The 26,341-nt window shown below is 39.1% G+C and overlaps 3 protein-coding genes across 11 annotated transcripts in view; 2 read left to right on the top strand and 1 right to left on the bottom strand.

Annotated features, from left to right (window-relative positions):
• RC3H1 (ring finger and CCCH-type domains 1) overlaps positions 1–7,247 on the bottom strand; it is a 98,347-nt gene extending 91,100 nt beyond the window's left edge. For 3 of the 4 annotated variants that reach the window (XM_082379022.1, XM_082379021.1, XM_082379024.1), the window contains exon 1: positions 6,985–7,217. The gene's annotated coding sequence lies outside the window, so the exon portion shown is untranslated. Of the gene's footprint in view, positions 1–6,984 lie in introns of all 4 variants that reach the window. The other variant, XM_082379023.1, reaches the window with a different exon arrangement.
• Positions 1–26,341, top strand: part of DARS2 (aspartyl-tRNA synthetase 2, mitochondrial) — a 354,382-nt gene that overhangs the window by 176,152 nt on the left and 151,889 nt on the right. The window lies entirely within an intron of this gene.
• The window catches only part of RABGAP1L (RAB GTPase activating protein 1 like), a 789,965-nt gene continuing 771,007 nt past the window's right edge, over positions 7,384–26,341 (top strand). For 3 of the 6 annotated variants that reach the window (XM_082379555.1, XM_082379542.1, XM_082379558.1), the window contains exons 1-3: positions 7,391–7,501; positions 8,129–8,694; positions 9,508–12,647. In XM_082379555.1, the coding sequence (XP_082235681.1) occupies positions 12,642–12,647 (6 nt within the window). In that variant the 5' untranslated portion in view covers positions 7,391–7,501; positions 8,129–8,694; positions 9,508–12,641. Of the gene's footprint in view, positions 7,502–7,590; positions 8,695–9,507; positions 12,648–26,341 lie in introns of those variants that run through there. The other 3 variants (XM_082379553.1, XM_082379554.1, XM_082379551.1) reach the window with 3 other exon arrangements.

The following is a 26,341-nucleotide window of genomic DNA, read 5'->3' as shown; positions in this document are numbered from 1 at the left end:
TGGCGCAGTGGTTGAGAATCTGCCTGCCAATGGGACACAGGTTCGAGCCCCGGTCTGGGAAGATTCCCACATGCCGCGGAGCAACTAGGCCCGTGAGCCACAATTACTGAGCCTGCGCGTCTGGGAGCCTGTGCTCCGCAACAAGAGAGGCCGCGATAGTAAGAGGTCCGCGCACCACGATGAAGAGTGGCCCTCACTTGCCGCAACTAGAGAAAGCCCTCGCAGAGAAACGAAGACCCAACACAGCCATAAATAAAAAAAAATTTTTAAAAAGCGAATTTTCCCACAATGAATCTATCATCAGGAACAACAGGTTATATAGCAGAATACAGTAATTAATGATATACTCAGAGTCTAAAAAAGTGGCCCTGCATTAAACTGCCCCATGCTAATGTGATTTTTACCTCATTACCCTTCTTGCTGTCCATATTACCTAGAGTACCTTTACTCCCCCATCTAATTTGCATGTTTTAATCTGCTGTGAAATTAGAAAACAGCAGATTAAATTCTGCTGTGAAAATATCAAACTTCTTAGAATTATGTACAGAGCAAGAGAGGTTCTAAGCCAGTGCCTTAGTGTAGATGATTTAGTTCATTAACTTTGTGATAAAGGTCTTTTTGTCTACTTATTCTCAATTGGGATCAGGTTAGATGATATACTGTTCTATAATAAAGCTAAGAATATAATGATCCTGTTTCATTCACAAATGTTCCACTAAACCATATTTTCAAGCATAGATCTCTAAACTTAACCTCATTTAAAGATGTTATTTTATGATTGAATGTATTAATTTAGTACACTAGCTTTCTAATAAATGTTACTATTAAAGATTAATCAGATGTATATAAACATAGAAATATTTAGAGTTGATATTTCCTGAAAAAAGTCACTATTAAAGAAAAGCAGGAATTTTACTGCATTGAGTTCTAAATATTCGTTATAATTCTTTTCATCACTTTTTAAGTTGTTCTTATAACTAAATTTAATAGTTAAATAAAATTTTCCTAAAAGGGGGGAAATTAGTATCAAAATTTAAATTCTTCTTCCCAATTTAGAGCTTCTGTATCTGTAAACCATTACAAATCTTTAACAGTAACATAAAATCTGTATTTCACTTCTCACCTTAATTGTTAAGATTTAAATTTAATTAGGGGAAGTACCTAATTTTGAATTTAAGTCAAAGCTGAAAGAAAAAAAGTCTGTTTATTTTCTCCCTCAATCAAACAAACAATTTTAAAAAGCTACAAACCAATTGCTTCTGTAACAGTGTCTATGTTTTTGGAGGGAGTCAGGTATAGAGCCAAGACCAAGGTTTCAAAGATTTATTCAACAAGCAGAGTGTCTGGCAAATCATAACTCTAAACAGCCTCAAAGATTAGCTGAATAAAAGTAATAAAGTTAGGGGACTTTCCTGGTGGTCCAGTGGTTAAGAATCCGCCTTCCAATGCAGGGGATGCAGGTTCGATCTCTGGTCGGGGAATTAACATCCCACATGACAAGGGGCAACTAAGCCCACACGCTGCAACTACAGAGCCCACGTGCTCTAGAGCCCATGCACCACAACTAGAGAGGCCATGCACCACAACTAGAGAGCCCATGCACTCTGGAGCCCACGTGCCACGACTACTGAGCCAGTGTGCTCTGGAGCCCGCATGCCACAGCTAGAGAGAAACCCACGTGCCATAGCTAGAGAGAAGCCAGTGTGCCACAACAAAAGATTCCTGTGTGCTGCAACTGAGACCCGACGGAGCCAAAAATAAACAAATTAATTTTTAAAAAAGTAATAAAGTTAGATTCACACAGATTAAAGAGTTTCAATCTAAAAATCATTTTCTAATATAACTTCATATAAGTCCTTGTCTATTAATATTCCAAGTTTCTTCTCTATATTAAGAAAAAACAAAAGCCAAACAAGCTGTAGATAAGACTATTCATCGCTCACATTTGTATAGAACATTAAAACTTAGTTAATTCTCACAACTCAACGAGGAAATACTAATGAGTCTGAGAGCTTAAGTACAACTTCTTTGGAGTGATCAAGATGAAAAGTTCGAACTGCTGTGACTTCCAACTTTTCTTCCATAAAGAATCCCTGGCAGCATGCCTACTGTACTTAGAGAAGAATGTAAAGAATGAGGTGGTTTTTGATTCCTAACAATCATATCCCCAAATTTTTTCCTGCAATTTCAATTATACATAGCACTCTTGCTCAATCTTGGCTCAAAATCATTTTATGTAATATTCATAAAGACAGAAAGTAGAATGGTGGTTGCCAGGGACTGGGGGAGAGGGGGATGGGGAGTAACTGCTCAATGGGCACAAGAGTTTCCTTTTGGGGTGATAAAATGTTTTGGAACTAAAGGTAGTGGTTGCACAACACTGTGAATGTACTGCCACTGAACTGTTTACTTTAAAATGGTTAATTTTATGTTATGCAATTTAAACCTCCATTTAAAAAAAATTTATGTTAAGATATATAGACCACTGTAGAACTCTTCTTCAAAAACATTGCTACCACATTCAAACGCTATTTAGATCTTGGAGATATTTAGAAAAAAACGCATTACAAACTAAATTATTACCATATATGCACAGTAATGGGTGTGTACTGATATCAGTGCTAAAATGCTTGACAAACATCAAACATACCTTTATAAATAATCTCAAATAAATATAAATGAACCTTAAAACATTTATTTCTCTAGGGCAGAACATAATTTGAGTCAGTTCAACTGTGCATGTAAGATGAACTCAAATTTTTTACTAGAATTCTTTTCTCAAACCTCAATCAGGAAAATATTGTGAACTGACAAGAAATGTCTAACATTACATAGAGTAAATAAGAATATAAGAAGTAAACAGACACAAATCTGACCAATAATGGATATAAATAAATATGCTAAAGCTAACTGTCTTGGGGATGTAGCACAACATCACTTCAGATTAAGTAAACTTCACACTTCAAAATGTATAGAATCGGGACTTCCCTGGTGGTGCAGTGTTTAAGACTCCATGCTCCCAATGCAGGGGGCCGGGGTTCGAACCCTGCTCAGGGAACTAGATCCCACATGCATGCTGCAACTAAGAGTTCGTATGCCACAACTAAGACCCGGTGCAACCAAATAAAAATAAATAAATATTTAAAAAAAGAGAAAATGTATAGAATCAACATTAAGAAACTTTGGAGTAAGAAAAATTCCTTTATATAAATGGCTGACAAAATTAATATTATGCTATAACCTCCAAGGCTAGTCCAAATGCAGTCTAGACTCCAGGATTAAACAAAAAAGAAGGCGATCTTAAAGAAGATCCTAACGAACAGGCTGATTTTGAAATCTGTGAGTGTTCTGATGCAGGTCAATCTGAGAATTTAAATCCACTTGAATCCAATCCGAAAGAATACCTCAACTCCTGAGCATGGACATAGCCAAAGCTAAACCAGGTCAGTATACCTTGCCAAGGAACATCCTGCTCTGAAGTGTCCACCAAACAAGGATCACTTATCAGTTTATTCTTCACTTTACTGGGTGCCAACCATTGGCAAGATATATGTAAGAGTGGACTGATTAGACCCCACCGAACTCCATTTCAAGTTCTAATATCTGGAGATAAAAAACACTGCAGAATTCTAAATGGTCTATGGCTTTAAAAAATTATAAATGAAGAATTCCAAATGTTAGCTGACCTGACTTTAACACTACTGAATGTTACTAAAGTCATTTTTAAACTTCCCCTAAGGGACTTCCCTGGTGGCGCGGTGGTTAAAAATCTGCTTGCCAATGTAGGGGATGCGGGTTCGAGCCCTGGTCCAGGAAGATCCCACATGCCACGGAGCAACTAAGCCCATGCATCACAACTACTGAGCCTGTGCTCTAGAGCTCGCGAGCCACAACTACTGAGCCCGCGTGCCACAACTACTGGAGCCCCTGCTCCACAACGAGAAGCCACCACAATGAGAAGACCACGCACTGCAACAAAGAGTAGCCCCTGCTCACCGCAACTAGAGAAAGCCTGCGCGCAGCAATGAAGACCAAACGCAGCCAAAAATAAATAAATAAATTTATTAAAAAGAATAAAAGTAAAAAAAAATAAAACTTTCATTAAGTATTTATTTCAAAGGCACAACTTAGTTAACTGCTTATATAACAAATTAAAGCCATGAAACAATTACAGCAATACCACAAATTTGTCCTACGTAAACGGTATGAGTTTCTGTATTTACGGCATTCAGATCTGTTAAAAACAAATATAAGTGCTTCTTTGATAATTAACACGAGTAAATACGTTCTCAAACTTATAAGTGAATAATTTGGCCGTGTACAAATAATGATAATAGAAAAGATATTAGAGCTAAAGGCAAGCACAGTATTACAAAACACAGTTCATGGTTTTAAAAAAAAAAAGGAATCCGTCAATACAGGAGATGCTTCAAAGTTTAACCCTGGGACATATGGCAGCAGTAGCAATAGTAAAGCATCTAATTTGTGTCACAAGACTTCAGTTTGAGTAAGCTTTTTTACCTATTAATTAAGCGGCCTTTTTGCTAGTTATAGCTACTTAGCTTCGCCTAAGCCTCAGATTCTTCCTATATTACAGACTAATTAGGAGGAATAAATGAGAATATTTTTACTCATTTACTCATTTAACAAATGTGCTTTGAAAAACTTATTTTAAATTTTTTATGTACAAAAAAAAACCCTTTCAAATTTCTCCAAATGAAACAAACATATATTAACTTTTAATATTACCGAGAAAATACAAATCTAATTTTTAAGCTATGGTCCCAAAACTTCTTGGAAGAAAATTCTTAAATATTACTTGAGAAAATCTGAACTGACATAATCGGAATAAACACTGATACTGAAGACATAACAATTGAGGGATCACATCTTAAAACAGACTGACACAAATAAAAACAGAATTCTATATCAAGCATAAATTGGGACCCAGACTCAATGACTGCTGGGTCAGCATCTAATTTCAAACACAAAACCTTAACACTTAAAAATCTTTGTTTTTAGGAAACTGATGAGGCAAATTAGTCCTTGACACAACATAAGATTTGTTTTCACAACAAAGCACACTGACCACTTACAAATTCATATGTTACTACAATTGTCCTAATAGGTTTAAAGTCACAGATAATTTTAAGTATCATTATGAGATAGAGTTCACTTGCATTCTGTACCAACCTAACAAAATTCAGCAAAAAAATTTGATTGATTAAATCATGACTTTGAACACTCAAAAAAAAACGCCCCTTTTGAAATTTATTCCCAGAAAATTCACATCAGCAGAAGCCATGTGAAAGTTGTTCTTTCCCCACTCCCTAAAAAGTCAAAACATCCACATTATTTATACTAGGCTTAAAATGAAAGTCATTCATATTCATCCATTATACTTCAATCCTAAGCAACAATAAAACAGTCCAACCTCCAGGTTTATTCAATTTCTAGTCTATTTACTGTCAACTCTTGTGGAAGAACCAAGGCCCAGTGCCTCTCATTAAACTTCATATAACCTGAAAATGCTCTGAATTACAACAGATATGGACAATTCTCATTAGAAATTCACCTTAAAAATGGGTGAAAGATATTAATTGGCATTTTCTCTGCCCAGCACAGGTCCTTTTAAGAACACGAACTAGATGGACCACGCAATTTAATATTAAATAGTGGAAAGCAGTCTTTTAGAGACATCCAAACAATTTTAATATAAATTCTCCATACGTATAGAAACTGACATAGAAATAACTTGGATAATTTTCCCCTTCACTTGGAAAGGTACATGATAGATGTCCTGAGAAATTAAGTTTAGGAGAAATAGTAGTTAACTGTTGAAGTTTCAGAAATCACTATGCAGGGCAACTATAATGAGGAGCCGTCTCTTTTTCAGCCTAAACATTCAATACAGAACAGTTGTTCCTAGTTTTTGAAAATTATTAAAAAAGAAAAGTAGTTCTAGCCTGGAGACGAAGCTCTTCTGTCTCCTGAAAAAAATGCTTCATTAGGTCCATTTTATGCTAGTTAACATTGTTTCTTATGCGGCACATTAATAATTCACAACGGTTCCTTTGAAGAAAAAAGTTCTATTCAAACATTACAATTCGTCTTCGCGTTGCCAGCAAGCGGCTTTGTTTCCAGTTTCAGGGACTATTCTGGGATGTCAAGAGTTACATTATCTACTGTTCCAAAAGGGCCCTAGTTCCACTCTCACCGGGACGTGGGCAAAACTGTTTAGAGAGAACTGATGCCTAGAAATGTTTAAAGAGGAACATCCTTCAGCCCTCTATCTCTCTCCATCCCTTGACAATCACATTTTACCAGGCAGAATTGTTGGTGTTGCTGCACTTAATTTTTTTGAAAAACACCTGCAAACACAACCTCCCTAGCGCCGCCAGGAAGAAAAAAAAAAAGACTATCGGGCTCGATCTGCAGTAGCTCCAGGGAAACAGACAACGTAAAACCCACTTGGCCGAGGAACAGGAGTGCTTAAGGGGGAGGAGGAGGGAGCAGCCTTGAGGTGCAGGCGGCGCCTGTTTACAGACGCCCTCACTTCCCCCACCCCCACAGACTGGGGGTCCAAAAAGCATTTCCCGAGCGCACTCTACTCCCGCCAAGGCCCTCGGACAAACAGCGGGGCTGGGCAGCCCTGTGGCCCCCTCCCTCTGGCCGAACCCTCCCTCGCCCTCCCCTCGACCAGGGCGGCGTCTGCAACTCCCCACGGCCTACCCACCCCGGCAGGCCCTCCAGGCGGCACGCGGAGGCCCGAGGCCTAAAGGACGCCGGGCACTGACAAGCCCCTCGGCCGCCGGCGGGGCCTGAGGCCGGGCGGGCGGACGCTACGGCCGAGGAGCCGAGGGCGGCCGAGGACAGCCCCTGCCCCGCCGCGGCTGCCTATTGTTCCCGACGGAGGCCGGGCCGCAGCCGCCCGGCTCCCCACGCCGCTGCCGCCGCCGCCGCCGCCGCCTGCCGCTCGCTCACCGCGCTGGTCCGAGCAGCAGCTCCTCTCAGCTCCGAGTCCCCGCGGCCGTCGCCACCGCCGCGGCAGCCACCGCCGCCGCCAATGCCACCGTCGACTCTGACTCTGTCCCAGGCCGCCGGACCACGGCCGCCGCTGCCACCGCCAGCGCCGCCTCCGGCCTCCCACCTGCTGCTGAGGCTGCTCCTGCAGCAGGGGCCATCTTGTTGGTCTGCCTCCTCTTCCTCCTCCTCCTCCTCCTCCTCCGCCCCGTCGCTCGTTGTCCTCGTCCCCTTCCTCTTCCTCGGGCTCCGGCCCGCCCCAGAGACTGGGGCGGAGATCAGAGTGAGGCCCCTCCTTCCGGGGGCGGGGCAAGCGGACGGGCGGGGCGGGCGCGGGAGCAAAGCTCTGAGTCACCGGCCACCAACGCCCGGGAGGGAGGGTGGTGTCGCTTACCGCCTGGACCCAGAGCGCACCACCCCCTGAGCAGAAGAACTGGTCCACCAGCGCCTCGGCGCCCAGCGGGCAAGTGGCCAGATGGTGAATTGGAAAATTTCTGACGTTTCCATCCAATCCCGCGCTTACCTCTCCTCCTTGGCCTTCTCTTAGCCTCGTCCCTCTGCTCTTGTTTCTTTTTCACATCTCTCCTCCTCCACCCCAGAAGAATTTGTTCTTATTCCGTTTTATCCTGGTTCTTGATCACACCAGCTTTGCCCTAGTCATTTCCCTCACAGAGTCCCCCAAAGAGTTCAGCCTCCCAGCAGGGGTAAACAGCCCAAAGGCCTGGACACTCACTGCCCCAAAACGTCTCTCCAGGCCTATGTGACCAATTAAGAGCTGTCTGGGGCAGGACAGAAAAAGTTTCGGCCCTTAGAAGAGCTATTGGATCTAAAGCTAACCTTATGATTATTGGAAGTTTCTTCTCCCTTATGGAAAAGAAGCCATTTTCATTTTGGGTAAAATGGGAGTCCCCTTCAAGATAATTCGGTTTAGCCAAACCCTTGCTTTTAAGAAAGGAGAGAAATGGAATTCTTTTCATACCATACAGTCCTAATTTCAAAATAAATCGTCTAGAATAGAGGAGAGAGATGGTGCTCAAGTAAGCACCCCGTTAACACTCTTGTACCTTATCACCCTCCCCCAACTTTTTTTTTTTTTTTGCTTCAGGTCTGGCCAAGTGAGCAGAGATTTTGCTTTCCTGTCCTTTCTTCATTGCATACATCCCCAATACCAAGAGAAGTACTATATTTAGAGAAGCTTCTGCTTTTAAGGTGATAAATTCAATTACTGTAACAGCTAGTGTTCTTATATTATTTGTAAATAATATATCACACACCTTCCTAAACTCTAAGCAGGGAAGAGTTCTTTTTGGTTGCTAACACCCTCCTGCTACTCAGATTTCAGCTTCTTTTCGAAGACCTGTTGATGTCTTTCTGCTGATTGGAATTTACTCTCTTTGAAGTGGGCTAAATCTGTAACCATCTCTTCAACCCACTAAATAGTAACCCCAGTCCTACAAAGAGCAAATTTCTAGCTACCATGGAGGGATTAGGTTAGTGTGTGCTAATCTAAAGGCTATCCCTCAGCCAGGCCTCAGTCCCCTGCTGGGAAAAAAACAGATTAATCTCTTCCTCCAGTTTTTCCTCCTCCTCCCTTCTCACTCCTAGGGAACCTTCCACAACAGAAGGTTTTAGCGGCTGTTGCTAGGCAAACATGCCAACTTCCCTGTTTAGGTGAGGCAACTTTCAATAGAATCAACCTAGATAATATAATTTCTTTGAACTACCTCAACAGGTAGACCCCCTTCAATGTTCCCTTAAAAAAATATGGTTTTTAAGTTAAATTTGTTTTTATTTTATAAATATTTCAGTTAAAAATAAGTTTAAAATGGAGGGGCTTCCCAAAATTCATTTTAATGATATAATTAAACAAAAATTTGGCAGAAAAAGGAGAAGAGCGGCTCTGAAGAAAACACTTCAGTGTTTGCAATAAAAACTAATCTACAAAAAGTCATTTATATGCTTTGAACTCCCCAGTTAAGGTAGACATATAAGATACAGTGAATAATTTATCCCTTGAGACGGAGTCTATTTAGAAGAAAGATAATATGGTTATTCTGTGAAAAAAAAAAGATATTCTGGGTTTTATTCCCAAATTAACTCTGTAAGAATTTTAGGTGGTGAATTAAGCTCTTTTTTCCTGATTTTGCTGTTTAAAATTTTTGCTATGTTGTTGTAAAATAATAGTGACTTTTTTTAGGGTGTTGAGAGTTAATATGAATAAGATTAAATAATTATGTTAAAATTTAAATTATATTTAGCTTCTAAACTCTTAAAATTGTATAATTTGTTTTCATCCAGTGAAATTTGTCTTAATACAGCAAAATAGTGCCTGAGAAGTACCTTAAGCTAAGCTAACTCATTAAGAATGAACTACTAAAGACAAACAGCTTAAATGTCTCATAGTCATTTGTGCTTAGAAATCACTATTTTGTAGCTTTAACACAATTTAAATAATTTGGTTTTATTTTATATTTTATTATCTAGTTCTAGAAATTTGGACTCTGCCTCGGCCTCCACCACTGATATACTATGAAAATTAAATGCATCACTTCATGTAAAGGATTTAGAACAGCACATGGCACGTAGTAAGTACTCAAATGTTTTTTAAAAATCCATTTTAGGTATGTCATTATAGTCTTTAGTTTCTTGATCAGTCAAATAAGGATGACAAGTAACCAAATACGGTTTTGATTTTAGCATGAACCCTAAAAAAAAAATTAATGCTAATAAGGCCTTATGAATCTTTTAAATGTATTTTCTGATATACCTGTACTATAATGTTCTTCCTTTGATTATTTATTTATTTAGAATAGCCTATGCTTTTTCATTTATGCTAAGTGATTTTTTAAGTTACCACATGCTTTAAAATTGCTCTGGAATGTGTAATTATCAACCTAAAGCATTGGTTGTCGTATAGGACTAGAAAAGACCTAAGATACCAGCCCACTTACTGCAACAGCTGAAACAGAGACTAAGAAAAGTTAGATCATGTATCTATACAACTCTTTGTTATAAATAAACGCCATGTTATTGAGGAGGGGGTCAGAGAGTGGGAAGGAGTGGAATAGGAGGAAAAAATTCAAAAATGAATGAGTCACGTGTCCCTGCCTTGAAGAAATGTAACAATCTAGTAGGAGGAATACAATGAGAAGTAAATGTCAACAACTAGAGTATAAAATAGCTTGGTGATTATTGCATTAAAAAGTATAAAGTTCTATGAAAGTTAAAAGGAAAAGCTAGTAGGAATCTTCATTCTAATGTCATAGAACCTACCTTTTAACAGATGTCAATACAATGTATTAGATCTGTACCCAGAGGCATACAAGTACAATCAGCTTTCAATACAGGCCTAATTGGAGGGTATGAGAATAGAGTTTGGATTAACTCTATTAAAGTACAGCTAGGACCTAAGACTTCTCCAGTGTAAATCATTTATGTATGGGGAGGGAATGACATCCTCAAACAGGAACACATGCACAAAATAGGGGGTACTGGAGCTGAGTCATTTGGATTTTCTGAATTGCTTTAGGTAAAGTAAGTGTGGGAGGCCAATTTAGTCCTCCCCTTCCCACCCTCCCCTTTTCCTACACATAGATTCTCCATAATCTACTTTCTCCCCCAGTCTACACTCCTCTTACCAGTGTTCATTAAGATAAGTAAAGATGTCCCAAGGAAATATGAGGAAGTCAATAGTTTCTGACCTACCCTTAATCTTTAGAGTCCAGTCCCAAAACAGGCCCAAGTCAGTAAAACTGCAAACTAAAGCTAAGGGATTGCCTTAGATTCAGGGAAACAATCCAAAGTGATCATGGCAGATGTAGCCCAAGTTAGTTCTGGGATTTCTGGAACTAAGTCCCTGTAGACTTGATTCTAAAAGAGCTAAAGAAAATGATGTTTCCGAGTCCTGCCTGAAATTGCTTTTGAACTGGCCTACCTTCTATGAATTGAGAATATCTGAATTTTAACCGATCTCCTGAGACGTATTCCAGGGTGATAGTAAACAGCACCCCTTTATGAAAGGGACATCAGACAACTTTCAGCAGAGAGGGGCATCCTAGGTATTACTTTAAACAGTGTCATAGGAGAAAGCAGCTCCACTTTTCACTTGGGCAAAACTCACTGGAATATTGTTGGTTTTCATTATTGTATTAGTTTGTTAGGGCTGTTGTAACAAATACCACAGACTGGATAGCTTAAACATCAGAAATTTTCTCAAAATTCTGGAGGCTAGAAGTCCAAAATCAAAGAGTAGTCAGGCTTGGTTTCTTCCAAGGCCTCTCTTTTTGGCTCATCGATGGCCATCTTCTCCCTCTGTCTTCACATGGTCTTCACTGTGTCTGTGTACTAATCTCTTCTTATAGGGACACCAGGCATGTTGGATTAAGGCCTACCCATATGACCTTATTTTACCTTAATTATCTCCTTAAAGGCCCTATCTCCAAATCCAGTCACATTCCGAGGTACTGGGGGTTAGGACTATAACATATGATTTTGGTGGTGGGAGCGGGTGGGATGAATGGATACAATTCAGCCCATAACAATAATAAATGCTCATTTTTAGAGTATCATACTTATGAATAAAAGGCACCCTTATGAGGGTACAATTTTAAATCTACCCAATGAAATCTGAAGCTTTTCTTTTTCTGATTACTCCTTGCATCATAAAATATCAATGCTTTTGGGGGTATAAATTAGCAACAATAAATAGGATACTAGAATTTTTTTTAAAAACTGATTATCAAAATTATCTGAGTCACATCACAATAAGAATTAGCAGAAAACAAGTACCAGAACTTGAACAGACCCAAGATTAGTATGAAAGGATTAAACTTTGTTTATAGGGTTAATGATTTGAAGATCATTTAGAGCTCTGCCTAAATAAGCAATTATAGATACACTGAGGTCAAATACATATTGTAACCAAATGATATCATCTAGCAAAAATGGATGTTCAATATTTCTTAGACATTATTAGATTTGTCATGTCATGAGTAACCAGTTAAGAAAAAGTTGAACATTGGTGTATAAATCATTCAGGAAACCAGAATTTGAAAGTTGTGCTTTAGGCAAGATGGAAAGGAAACTTCCTTTTGCTCTATGCCTTAATTTCTAGGATCTGGACGTGGGGGAGTCTTTAGAGTTCTTTATGATGTTCCAAGAGGTTAGGGATTAAAGATGAGCTCTACAAATTGGAGGCAGGTCACGAACCAGAAAGAAAGATGTTCCTATGGTGCACTTCTCATTGAAGATGAATACTTAGCTTCATGTTACTCGATGAGTTTATTTCCCTTTTGTTATCCTGTAGGTTTGAATAACATCTTATTTGAATGTTCCAGTCTTTTCTCAGCTGTGCTACCTTCTATCAACAGGAGAGTTCTGCAGCCATACTTAGGCCAATCATTCTTTTTTTTTTTTTTTTTTTAATTTTTTATGTGGACCATTTTTAAAGTCTTTATTGAATTTGTTACAATATTGCTTCTATTTTATGTTTTGGCTTTTTGGCCACCAGGCATGTGGGATCTTAGCTCCCCGACCAGGGATTGAACCCTCACTCCCTGCATTGGAAGGCGAAGTCTTAACCACTGGACCACCAGGGAAGTTCCTGGCCAGTCATTCTTATGCAGGTCAGTGTAGCATCAGTAATGGGAAATACCTACAGCTCTCCCAGAGAAAAAGCACATCTCAGAGGATAAGAGTCAGAGTCTCTTTCCACCTGGATATTTTTCTTCTGTTGTCAATCTTGGATAGGTAGAAAGACCTAGTGCAAGCTCTTGTTCCACTTACTGGCTGTGTTAGCTTGTACAAGTTAACCTTAGAATACTTCCATTTCTTTACTGTAAAATAAGGATTGTAAAATGTATCTAAGACGGTTTTTATGGAGATAAATGAGAAAATGCATGTAGAGCGTCTAGGGCAATGCCTGACATCTAGTAGACAATGAATGAAAATTATTAAAATTATACTAGGTACTGTGTATTACATTAGGCTGATGATTCTCAGTTTTGTGTGAACTTTTAAAAGCTGTATATCTCCAGCTCTGACCATAGACATTTTGTTTTTTTTTAAGAAATTTATTTATTTATTTATTTTTGGTTGTGTTGGGTCTTCGTTGCTGCGCACGGGCTTTCTCTAGTTGCAGCAAGCGGGGGCTATTCATCGCGGTGGCTTCTCTTGTTGCGGAGCACGGGCTGTAGGCGCGCAGACTTCAGTGCTTGTGGCTCGCGGGCTCTAGAGCCTGCGCAGGCTCAGCAGTTGTGGCGCACGGGTTTAGTTGCTCCGCAGCATGTGGGATCTTCCCGAACCAGAGATCGAGCCCGTGTCCCCTGCATTGGCAGGCAGATTCTTAACCACTGCGCCACCAAGGAAGTCCCACCATAGACCTTTTGATTTGGGGTGTTGGTATGGGGACAGGGATTTTTTTCTTTTTTGGGATTTTACAGAGGATCCCATCCTGTTATATGAGGTGAGAACCACTGAAGTAGATCCATGGTCAGCAAGGTTTTTTGGTAAATGGCCAGATAGTAAATATTTTAGGCTTTACAGTCTTTTCGGTCTCTGTCACAGCTACTCAACTCTGTCATTATAGCACGAGATCAGATACAGACAGTATGTAAACTAACGAGCATGACTGTGTTCCAATACAACTTTATTTACAGGAACAGAGATAAAGAGATGGTGGTGGGCTCGCTTTGGCCCCCACACTGTTGTTTGTCAGACCTGTCTTACGTGAAGAGAGATTTCATTTGCTGTAGCCAGCAAAAGTCTTTTATTATTATAATGTCCAACAGCAGCTTTAAAAACCTTACATGTAATGACCACTGTTTGGTGTTAAACGCAATTAATTAAACAGGCAGAGCTCCTGCCTTTCCAAGGAATTAGTAATCTAAAACAACCACAGCACTGACATAATATTTATAAGTAATCCCGTGTGAGTAATTGTCATGTATACAGATGACTCTACAAGACTAAGTGGGAAACTGAGTTCAGAGGTGGGCAGATTTTCCTAATGCTTTTGATTTACAAATATCAGATAAAATCAAAGGAGCACAAGGGCTCATTCGGGAACCAATGTGAAGAAGAGAGCAATGCCCCAGATTAGATCTTCCTTTTCAGCAAGAAGCTGTATAAGGGAGCATCTTTTTTTTGTTGTTTTTTCCACTGTTGTTGAGATTTTATTTCCATTTTTATTTGAGATATATCACACCATTGAAATTATTCACAACTAAAAGTTTGCTAAATCTTTTCAACATATCTTTCATTTTTAGGATAAATTTGTAGAAGTGGAATTGTTAGATAATAGTTATGCATATATTTGAAGATTTTATAATAGTGCCTAATTGTCCTCCAGAAATCTTGGAATAGTTTTAAGCATAACTTTAATTAATTAATTAATTAATTAATTATAAACAGCTTAATTGAGGTATCATTGGTATATTAAAAAACTGCACATATTTAATGTATGCAATTTGATGAGGTTACACCCATGAGGCTATCACCACAATCAAGGTAATAGACATACCACCACATATTTCCTTAGGCTCTTCTGTTTTTTTGATTTTTGTTTTCGTGTTAAGGACATTTCATATGAGATCTACCCTTTTAACACATTTTTTTTTTAACATCTTTATTGGAGTATAATTGCTTTACAATGGTGTGTTAGTTTCTGCTTTATAACAAAGTGAATCAGTTATACATACACATATGTCCCCATATCTCTTCCCTCTTGTGTCTCCCTCCCTCCCACCCTCCTTATCCCACCCCTCTAAGGTGGTCACAAAGCACCGAGCTGATCAGGGAGCATCTTTTAAAGGAGTCCTTTAAATGGGACCTCATGACTCTCCACGTGGCTGAATTTGCCTTCTCTCAATGTAATTTCATCAAAATACATTATTGTCAAATTTATCCTCTGAGGTTAGGGGCTATGATATAGCTGTAGTTTAATGACACCTGTGACCATTCCCTTTATTTGACCTGGAAAAAAGAAAAAGCTTTCCCTTTCTCGACAGGAATAGTAAACTTAGAAAAAAAGTCAATGGATCAATTTGTATGCTTGTGTGTACATGTATATATGGATATGTCTAAATCAAGTTATTGGTGATTTAGTAACCTACTGCCTACAATTGTAGAAATGACACAATAGTAGCTGTCAGATAGAGCAAGAGTCTCATATCTCCTCATACCCCTGAAAGATAGACATATATAATGGATATTTATAATTTTGTGGCTGCTCCCCATCTTACCCTCCCCCCCTTACACTGTTTGGGAATTTTCCATTTGGGAATTTTTGTGGGTGGCAGAATCTTTTCTCCCACTACAGGCCAGAAAGTCCAGATATTTGCCTTCTGCCCTCCACTCACCACCTCCTCCCCCCTCTGCCCCACAGCAATCCTAGGGTGAGGGAAAATGATCTAAGCTTGGTAGACTGGATGCTCTTACTTGGGACTTTGAATCTGGACTGAGTTACCCATAAGTAAGTAGAATTCATCCCACTCACACCTGTGATACCCAGAATCTGATGGGACAATGGCAACAATCCCTGGGGTTATGTCTAGCATCTACTGGTCATGGCAGTAGTACCCTTACCAGGCCATTTCAGGATTGACTTTAGCTCTGGTTCTGGCCATCTAGCTTCCCTCAGTTCCCTTCCTTACAATCAAAACTATGAGCCACTCAGTGTTCTTCCAGAAAATTCCCTTTCTGCTTAAGTTAGCCACTGAGATAGTTTAACATACAAGAGGAAGGGTACAGAAATCAAGGGTTTGGGCTTCCCTGGTGGTGCAGTGGTTGAGAGTCTGCCTGCTAGTGTGGGGGACGCGGGTTCGAGCCCTGGTCTGGGAGGATCCCACGTGCCGCGGAGCAGCTAGGCCTGTGAGCCACAAGTACTGAGCCTGTGCGTCTGGAGCCTGTGCTCCGCAACAAGAGAGGCTGCAATAGTGAGAGGCCCGCGCACCGCGATGAAGAGTGGCCCCCGCTTGCCACAACTAGAGAAAGCCCTCGCACAGAAACAAAGACGCAACACAGCCATAAAAATAAATAAATAAATAAATAAATAAATAAAAATTAAAAAAAAAAAAAAGAAATCAAGGGTTTGCAGAAATAATCCATTTTCTCATTTCTCATATAGTTGACCTTTACTCAGTTTAATGGAGTTATCCATGTTTTTTCTTTCTTTGGGCCCTGATTTCATGACTCTAGTCATTACAGTCTCAAAACTTAAGAGTACATCTGTATCCATTTCACTTAAACTGAAGTGGAGGTATGTTAAATTACGTTTCCTTCTGTTACTCAGTTCATTGATTATACTCAAATAATAAGCACTCCTCTCAAGCTTTCAATTTGATTTTTTTTCTCATTCTGCCAAGAATGTTTAGTGTCTACATTAAAAACTAATATTTCACAGATTTCTGAAAGGGAAAGTCTCCATATAAATATCTCTCTTAGCTAAAAATTATGACAAATGCAAAGTGCTTTTTGTTTTTTCTTGAATTCCTTTTGCTAACAGGCATCTTCCTAATCAAGCATTTCCTCTTTGGTAAAATTACATGGAAAAAGAATTATTTTTAAATTTTTTGCATAAGTATTTCAACTCCTATACTTGAGGTGTTCATTTGTGGTTCTTTTCTGCAGAGATTTGTAACCTCGTTTCTGCAACATCTAACTGAGCATCAAATGTTCTCAACTGATGATATAAAAGTCACAGAACAAAATTAATTTGCATCCACTTTATAGCAAGCAATCACAACAAATATTTGATAACCTGTTTTATGCCAGTCACTATGCTATGGTGATACAGCAATGAACAAGACAGGCAGTCTCTTCCTTGGAGGCCTATAGCCTAGCAGGGAAGATAAAATACATATAAATAATTAAATAACCACAAGTTGGAAGGCCAAAGGGCATATATAACAATGAGAATTAACCTAGCCTGAGATGAATAGAGAAGTGCTAGTGACAGTTAGGGAATTCCCTGTTGGTCCAGTGATTAGGACTCTGCCTTTCCACTGCAGGGGGCCTGGGTTCATTTTCTGGTCGGGGAACTAAGATCCTTCATGCCACTTCATGGCCAAGGGGAAGAACAAAAGTGACAGTTAAGTTGAAAGCTACAGGATGAGTAGAATTTAGCTAGGCAAAGAGAGAAAGCAAAATGTTTCTGCCAGAGAAAACAGCATATGCAAGTGCACTGAGGCAGAAGAAGCCTATGAGAAAGTTTGTAGAATTTTCTTGTTTGACTACAAGAAAGTATAGAGATTCAGAAGCAATCTAGCAAAGAAGATGCTGCAGAGGTAGGCAGGTAGGCATTGGAGGCCAAAGTAGGAGTTTTTGAACTTTATTTTGATAGATTTGCAGATAGAATACAGGATGTTGAATTAAATTTATATTTCAGATATATACCTGAAACTTATATTTCAGACAAACAATATTTTAGCATAAGTAAGTCCCAAATATTACACTGAACATACTCTACACTGAAAAAATTATCTGTTATTTATATGAAATTTAAATTTAACTGGACATCCTGCTTGCTAAACCTGGCAACTCCATTTTCATAGCAATGTGAGGTCTGAAAGGCAAAGGAGGGAAATGATAAAATTTGCTTGTTGAAAAATTACTAATTATAGAGTGGAAGATGTATTAGAGGCAGAGCAAAAGTACATGAGAAGATCTTGATCAGTCCCTGTTTCTTAAACCTCTCTTCCTTTGCCTTCTGATGTAATCACACCTGGTTTCTCTCCCATCTCTCTACTACTCCATAGTCTCCTTTAATCGGTCCACCTATTTTATTAGACATTTAAATGTTGGTATTCTAAGACTGACCACAAAGTTTGCAAGGATATGGAGCAACTAGTTTTTTCATGTGTTGTTAGCAAGAGTGTGAAATGCTTTGGAAAAAGGTTTGGCAGTTTCTTATAAAAACAAAACATCTATGATCTAGCCATCCCACTTGTGGGTATGTATTCAAAAGAATTGAAAGCAGGATCTCAAAGAGATATTTGCACACCCATGTTCATTGCAGTCTTTTTTTAAAAATTTATTTATTTATCATTGCAGTCTTATTCACATTAGACAAGGGGTGGAAGCAGTCCAATGTTCATCTGCTGATGACTGGATAAAGGAAGTGTGGTATATACACAGGATGGAATATTATTTAGCCTTAAGAAAGAAGGAGGGCTTCCCTGGTGGTGCAGTGGTTAAGAATCCATCTGCCAATGCAGGGGACACGGGTTTGATCCCTGGTCCGGGAAGATGCCACATGCCGCGGAGCAGCTAAGCCCGTGCGCCACAACTACTGAGCCTGCGCTCTAGAGCCCGCGAGCCACAACTTCTGAGCCTGCGTGCCACAGCTACTGAAGCCCATGCCTAGAGCCCGTGCTCTGCAACAAGAGAAGCCACCGCAATGAGAAGCCCGTGCACCGCAAAGAAGAGTAGCCCGTGCTCGCCGCAACTAGAGAAAGCCCATGTGCAGCAACGAAGACCCAACACAGCCAAAAATAAATTAAAAAAAAAAAAAGAAAGAAAGAAGGAAACCCTGTCACATGCTGCAACATGGATGGACCTTGAGGATATTATGTGAAGTGAAGTAAACCAGTCACGAAAAGACAAATACCGTATGGTTCCATGGTGTCTAGATTAGGTCAAACTCACGGAAACATAGAGTGGAGCAGGGGTTGCCGGGGAGGGGAGAGGGGAAATTTGGGAGTTGTTTAACGGGTATAGAGTTTCAGTTTTGCAAGGTGAAAAAGTTGTAGAGATCTGTTACACAACAATGTGAGTATAGTTAACACCACTGAACTGAACACTTAAAAATGGTTAGGGGGGTAAATTAATTTGTGTTTTTTCTCACAATTTTAAAAATTAATTTAAAAAGTATTATTATAGAAGGATCCAAAAATCCTGTGCATGCAAGGGAATCTCTTGACTCCTTGAGTAGCTTTTGCAGACTGTAATTTGGATTTTCCTCATCATGTGACCTCAAAAGAATTCAGACATATTTAATTCAGAAACAAATTTCATTTAGGGGAAGGATTGCAAGTCTATAAACATCATTTTGCTTCTAGATTAGCTGGATATGCAGAAGGAGTTTTCTATATTTATATATATTTAACACAAATGATCATGGAACAGTACTTGTGTAAACATAATGGGTGGGGGTTCAGATCAGGACAATGCCTGGGATGGATTCTCGTGCTATGATGCTAACATGTAAAATAAAGATTCTATCACAAAAGAACAAAAACCAAACCAAACCAAACCAAAGCAACCATCTATCGACCTTCTGACCTCATGAGCAATTCCACTTCTAGATATTTACTCAGGAGAAGTGAAAACATACGTCCACAAAGATTTATACAGAAATGCTCATAGCAGCTTCATGCATGACGGTCTCACACTGGAAATAGCATTTAAGTGTCCATCAATAGAAGAAAAGCTAAACAAACCAAGGTGGAGCCATACAATAAAATAAGACTCATCAAGAAAAAGGAACAAACTAATCATACATGCAGCAACAGGAATGAATCTCAAAAATAATATGCTGAATAAAAGAAGCCTTACATACAAGAAAGAGTATATACTGTATGATTCCATTTATATGAAGTTCCAGAAGGCAATCTTTGGTGGAAAAATATCAGAACTATGGTTGCTTCTATGGGAGAGGGGATAGAGACTGACTGGAAAGGGACTTGAGGGAATTTCCTAGGGTAATCATAATGTCTAAATATTGATAGGAATTTGCATTAAATAGGCAAGTATGCATTTGTTGAAATTCAGCAAATAGTGCATTTAGGGTTGGCACATTTCATTATATGTAAATTTCAACTTAAAAAAGAACCATATCCTTAAAAAACTAAAAATAGAACTACCATATGACCCAGCAATCCCACTACTGGGCAAATACCCCAAGAAAACCATAATTCAAAAAGAGTCATGTAAAAAAAGAAAAAAAAGAGTCATGTACCACAATGTTCATTGCAGCACTATTTACAATAGCCAGGACATGGAAGCAACCTACGTGTCCATCAAAAGATGAATGGATAAAGAGGATGTGGCACATATATACAGTGGAATATTACTCAGCCGTAAAAAGAAATGAAATTGAGTTATTTGTAGTGAGATGGATGGACCTAGAGTCTGTCATACAGAATGAAGTAAGTCAGAAAGAGAAAAATACTGTATGCTAACACATATATGTGTAATCTAAAAAAAAATGGTTCTGAAGAACCTAGGGGCAGAACAGGAATAAAGACAAAGATGTAGACAATGGACTTGAGGACACGGGGACGGGGAAGGGTAAGCTGGGATGAAGTGAGAGAGTAGCATTGACATATATACACTACCAAATGTAAAATAGATAGCTAGTGGGAAGCAGCCGCATAGCACAGGGAGATCAGCTCTGTGCTTTGCGACCACCTAGAGGGGTGGGATAAGGAAGGGGGAGGGAGATGCAAGAGAGAGGGGATATGGGAATATATGTATGCATATAGCTGATTCACTTTGTTATACAGCAGAAACTAACAACATTGTAAAGCAATTATACTCCAATAAAGATGTTAAAAAAAATAAAAAATAAAAATGAACCATAAATAAATTTTGAACTCTAGTTGATGTGCATGCTGAAGTGTTTAGGGGTGAGATGTACGAATATCTACAGCTTACTTTGAAATGCATCAAAAAATAAGATGCCTTGATAGATGGATAGAAGAATAGACAGATAAATAGATATGGGATAAAGCAAATATAGTAAAATGCTAATTGTAGAATCTTGGTGGTGGGTATATGGATGCTCACAGTGTGAGTCCTTATGTTTAAAAATTTTCATCATACAGTGTTGTGAGGAAATTATGTTCTTCAAAGCTTAGTTTTAGGCCCCCTGTTCTTCTCTATTCTGTTCTCTCTTCCTGTCCAATCTCATCCACTCCTATGACTTCAAATACCAGCTTGCACATTTGTATCATTATCCCAGATCTATCTGCTACTTGACATCTCACTTAGACATCTAGTAGACATCTCAAACTCAGCATTTCAAAACAGACTTACTTACATTTATCTTCTTCCTGCTCCAAACCTGCAATTCTAGTGTTTCTCACCTCAGTAAATTATGCCACCATCCAGTCATGTGCCCATGCCATAAATCTAGACACCTCCTCGATATTTAGGTCTTCCTTACATCCAAACAATCACTAAATGGTGACAATGATTATTCCTAAATTTGTATTAGAATGCATTGAATCCTCTCTACTCCTCACACCAAAGAGGTCCCAGCTGCCATATTTTATCTCGGCTATTACAATTGTCTCCTAGCTGGTCTCTCCTCTTCTGTCTTCAATTCAAGAAGCACACCGATTCTCTCAAAACATAAACTGATCATGTCATTCCCTGGCACAAAACTCTTCAATGGCTTCTCATCACACTTGAAATAAAAATCCATGGCATATGCTATGGGCTGAATTGTGTACCCACTGCCCCCGCCCCAAATTCATATGCTGAAACTCTAACCTCCCACGGATTGTATTGGAGATAGTGCCTTTAAGGAGGTAATTAGGATTAAGAGTGGACCCCTGATCTGACAGAACTGGTGCCCTAATAAGAAGAGGAAGAGATACCAGAGCTCTCTCCCTACCATGTAGGGACACAGCAAGAAGGCAGCTGTCTGCAAGCCAGTAAGAGAAGTCACACCAGAACCTGCCCATGCTGGAACTTTGATCTTGGACTTTAATCCTCCAGAACTGGGAGAAAATAAGTTTCTCTTGCTTAAGCCATCCAGGCTTTTGTGGCATCCAAAGCTGACGAATACAGAGTAGAAGGCCATGCATGCTCTGGACCCAGCCAATTTCTCCAGCTCATGTCTCACTCTTTTCCCCTTTGATCTCTACTACAGCTTCTCTTGCTTTATTTCATCTCCAAAACATGGCATGTTCCCTCTTGTCTCAGGGCCTTCATACCTGCTGTTCCTTCTGCCTGGAAATTCTTCCCCTCACTCTTCATGTGGCTAATTCCTGTTCATCCTTTAGTTTCTAATGTCTCTTGTTCAGAGTGGCCTTCCCTGTCTTCTCAGTCTAAATTGAGTGGCTCTCTCAAAGTATCCTCTAATTTTTCTTGATAAGAAAAGTTTGTAACTATATAGTTTATTGTGCAATAATAGGTTTAATATTTCCCTTCCCCTAGAATTTAAGTTTAGTACATGTAGCAACTGTGTGTCTTATTCATTGTTGTATCGTTGGGGACAAAAAAATGTCTATATTAGGGCCTCAGGAAATATTTGTTGAATGAATAAATAATTAAATAATGATTGTAGACACGTATTCCTTAAGTTAGGTAAGTATTCTTTTTACCTTATGAATATTAAAAAGCAGGTTATGAAACCATGTATATAATATGATTCTTTTTAATCATATAAACAGAGAACAATACTATCAGTGACTTAGACCCTCCTGCTGAAAGCAACAAAAAATGATCTTGTATATATACATGAGCTGGCAAGAAAGTGAAGAATATTCAGGCCAAGTTCTGAATAAAGTCAGGAGCTCTGAGCTTTACAAGAAACTCTGAGAGTTTTCTCCTTGAGAACATTTGCTGAATTTGCCTCTCTTGGTAAACTCAGTTTCCATGGCCCAGAAGGACCAGGGGCACAAAAGACAAAGCAAGAGTCAAAATATAAAGTCTAACAGAGTTTTCCCTCCTAAAGCCAGGATCCAGAGGGCTGTACCCTCAGTATTAGGACGAACTATAAATGAATGCTTCTTTCCTCCTTGGGACTGCAAAAAATTACCTATTTTAAACTTTGGTGATGAATGGAGGGGAAAAATTTTCCTCTGAAAATTCATTACCACCAGCCAACACTTTTGCAGGTTTATAGTTTGAATTCTCACTTCTTGAGTAGGCCAAAAATATCTCAAGCCAATCATTTCATTTAAAGTGGCTCTTGACTAGTTTCCTCCAGACACCTGACAGAAGTAAAGGCAATTTTTTTTCTGGAGGAATCTACCTGCATCCCAGGCCTCAAGAATTTCACTGAGAGTTCAAATATAAAAGCATAATTCACAGTAAAAACAAGAAAAACAATAATAATGTCAATAAGCAATAATCACCCAAGATAATAAGGCATCATGAACAGAAATGGCAGAGTCAGATCCATGGAATTTTCAGATGTTGAATTATTCAACACAGAAAATCAGTAAGTAATTTTAATGTTTCTAGGGAGAAATAAAACTTTAAAGCATGAATCAAGAGTAGGCAGATTCAAAAAAGAATCAAACATCTATTTCTGATACTGATGGACTAGGGAGCTCAAATCAACCCTCTTTTGAGAACAACTAGAAAAGCTGGTCAAAATATTTTTGAAATCTTGAAGACGTGAGAGCACTTACAAGACAGTGAAGAATTACAACAGCCATATGTAATAAATTTGAAAATCTAAATTAAATACAAAAATATCTAAAACTATAAAATTTCAAAATTGACATGAGAACTTGAATAAACATTAAGTTTAAAGAAATTAAAATGGTAGTTAAGACCTCCCCCCCCAACAAAAACAAAAACAAAACGGGTCAAAATGTTCTTATGGGTGAGTTTACTAAACATTTGAGGAGCAACTAATTCTTGCTTCCTGGAAGTTTTTTCCGGAAACCGAGAAAGAACAAAAGATTCCCAGCTCATTTTAAAAGAAAGCTATAGTCTTGATTTCAAAACACAATAAAGATAATACAATAAAAGAACATTGTAGGTCAACTTACGATATAGATGCAAAATTGAACTAGAGCTGTGTTCACGTGAATGACTCACAATGTCGTGTGAAAGGGGCAAGTCTTAGCAGAATGTAATCACTATGATTCCACTTAAAGTTCAAAATCATTCAAAACTAAATAATATGCTATTTAAGGATATATACACAAGTGATTAAGAATGTAAAGAAAACAGGAACTATTAATACATTAATTAAAATTCAGGACAGTGTTCACTTTGGTAGTAATAACGGAGTTCCTGGATGGAAATATTCTGTTTCTTGGCTTGGGTAGTGAATACACACATGTCGTTGTATCATTACTCTTTAACTGTACAATTTCATTCATTATTTTATGTACATTATATATTACACAATTTTTAAAATTTGAAAAATTTAAAAGTCATAGAAACATCAGAATAGAGAGCCGAAAGCACTGTCTTCTCCTCTCAGGGAATTTGCTAATAAAAGGAGGTTTAACTTAAAATAAATAAATAAACCCTATGATATTTTGAACTTGACATTCCAGATAATGACAAAGAAATTAGTGTGAGTACTTTTCCAAAATTTGGCTAAATCACCAAAACACTATTAGACTATCCACTAACTTCCTATCCATCACAATGGATGAATCACTTGTTCACAATCACAGTCACATAATTCCCCTGAGATTCGTTTCTTGGTCTACTCAAATATATTTGCAGTTTCAAAGATACAGTCCCTTAGCTACATATGCTTTGTACTTTTTCTTTTTTTAAAATTAATTAATTAATTAATTTATTTATTTTTGGCTGTCTTGGGTCCTCGTTGCTGTGCGTGGGCTTTCTCTAGTTGCTGTGAGCGGGGGCTGCTCTTTGTTGCGGTGCGTGGCCGTCTCATTGTCGTGGCTTCTCTTGTTGCGGAGCACAGGCTCCAGGTGCACAGGCTTCGGTAGTTGTGGCACATGGGCTCAGTAGTTGTGGCTTGCGGGCTCTAGAGTTCAGGATCAGTAGTTGTGGCACATGGGCTTAGTTGCTCCTCGGCATGTGGGATCTTCCCGGGCGAGGGCTTGAACCCGTGTCCCTTGCATTGGCAGGCAGATTCTTAACCACTGCGCCACCAGGGAAGCCCCTGTACTTTTTCTTAAATGGTTAATATTGTGGTATGACTGTTACCATGTACATAGGCAAGCATTTTATATGTGTAAAGCACCTCATAATTTTTTTTTCTTTTTTTTTGATGAGATGCAGAAACCTCCATGGCATTTTTCCAATTTAGACTCTTTAACCGCAGGTAACCTTGATATTGATAAAGTTACTCAGAGGCCCAGTGATGCCTATATTTTTAACCAGCTTAAAAACCTCTAAGACATGCTATTGGAGACGCAAAAATTAAACATATCCTAGTGGCAGGGACAACCACTATCACCATCACCACCACTACCACCATCACTATCATCTTTGTAACAATAAAGCATTCCCCATGTCTAGACGTGTGCTGAAAGTTTTATGTTCATTATGTTGAATCTTTATAATTCTGGAAGATGGGTATTGTTATCACCATTTTACAGAATGAGACACAGGTTTGGAAGGGTTAAGTAACTCAACCCAAATAAAAGAGAATAAATAGCAGAGCTAAGATTCAAAGCCAGTTCTACTCATTCCAATGTACTAGGTCTACACTATAACAGTGTTGACTCTCTTGGCCATCCCCAAGTAAACTGAAGATTTGACTCTGTTAATGATAAGATACAGAGCTGGTCCTGAACCTCTCTGCCCTCAGATCCATTTCTTGCCCTTCTCTGATCTTCTCTGTATCACAGGGAAGACTTACTTTCCTGTGTCAACTGGATTCCTGGTATGTTTGCCTAAAGGGAGGAGTTTGGAGAGCAGGAAGGAAAAGAAGCCAGGTTATTTCTCATCAAACCCCCTTCTAACTGCTTCAGGTGGCATCTTGGACATCAGCCCTTTCTTTCATGGTTCCAGCTGCTTTCTGGGCAGGCTTCCACCAGGTAACCCCTAGTCCTTGGGATCCTTTAACACTCATTTCTCCCTTAGACCCTTTAGCCTAGTGACATCCTACTGTGGCTAATCTAAAGCAAGAGCCTTGGGTACATAAATGAGTGTGTTTGTTCTTCTTGGCTCTATCACCCACGGCCACCACTAACTGGACCAGGGGAGTGCCTCTGAGCCAAGAACAGCCAACTATTGGCTGGCTGGCTTCCTATGAAAGAACCTGGAGCAGAGAGCTTTGCCATTAGGCCCTTAGCAACAATCTATCTGTTGTTTGATTTATAGACTTAGGGGGTCAGTTAGTTGGTGGGATCAAAGGCAGAAAGTCACCAGGAAAGAAAAAGAGACAGAGAGAAAAGACATCATGTCAATTGCAGAGCACTCAGGAGAGATTAGCAAGCTCTTGCTTTATCTGTGCCAGACCCTGAAGAAACTTCCAGTTCAGAAACCACATTACAGTCTCTGTAGTCTTCAGCTATACGCAGGTTCCCATTACTCTTGTGTGACCCCATGATTGTGTCACTTTCCACTTCCCTGGTTGGCTGAAACTAGTGGCTGAGATTTCTGCTTTATTTTGTTTTTAAAAATTTCCCCAGGTATCCTTTCAATA

The sequence above is a fragment of the Balaenoptera borealis genome (assembly GCF_965194805.1).
Source record: "Balaenoptera borealis genome assembly, chromosome: 1".
In the NCBI taxonomy this organism is placed as follows: domain Eukaryota; kingdom Metazoa; phylum Chordata; class Mammalia; order Artiodactyla; family Balaenopteridae; genus Balaenoptera; species Balaenoptera borealis.
Note: the sequence above shows the minus strand (reverse complement) of the source record. Positions and strands in the feature narration are given on the sequence as shown.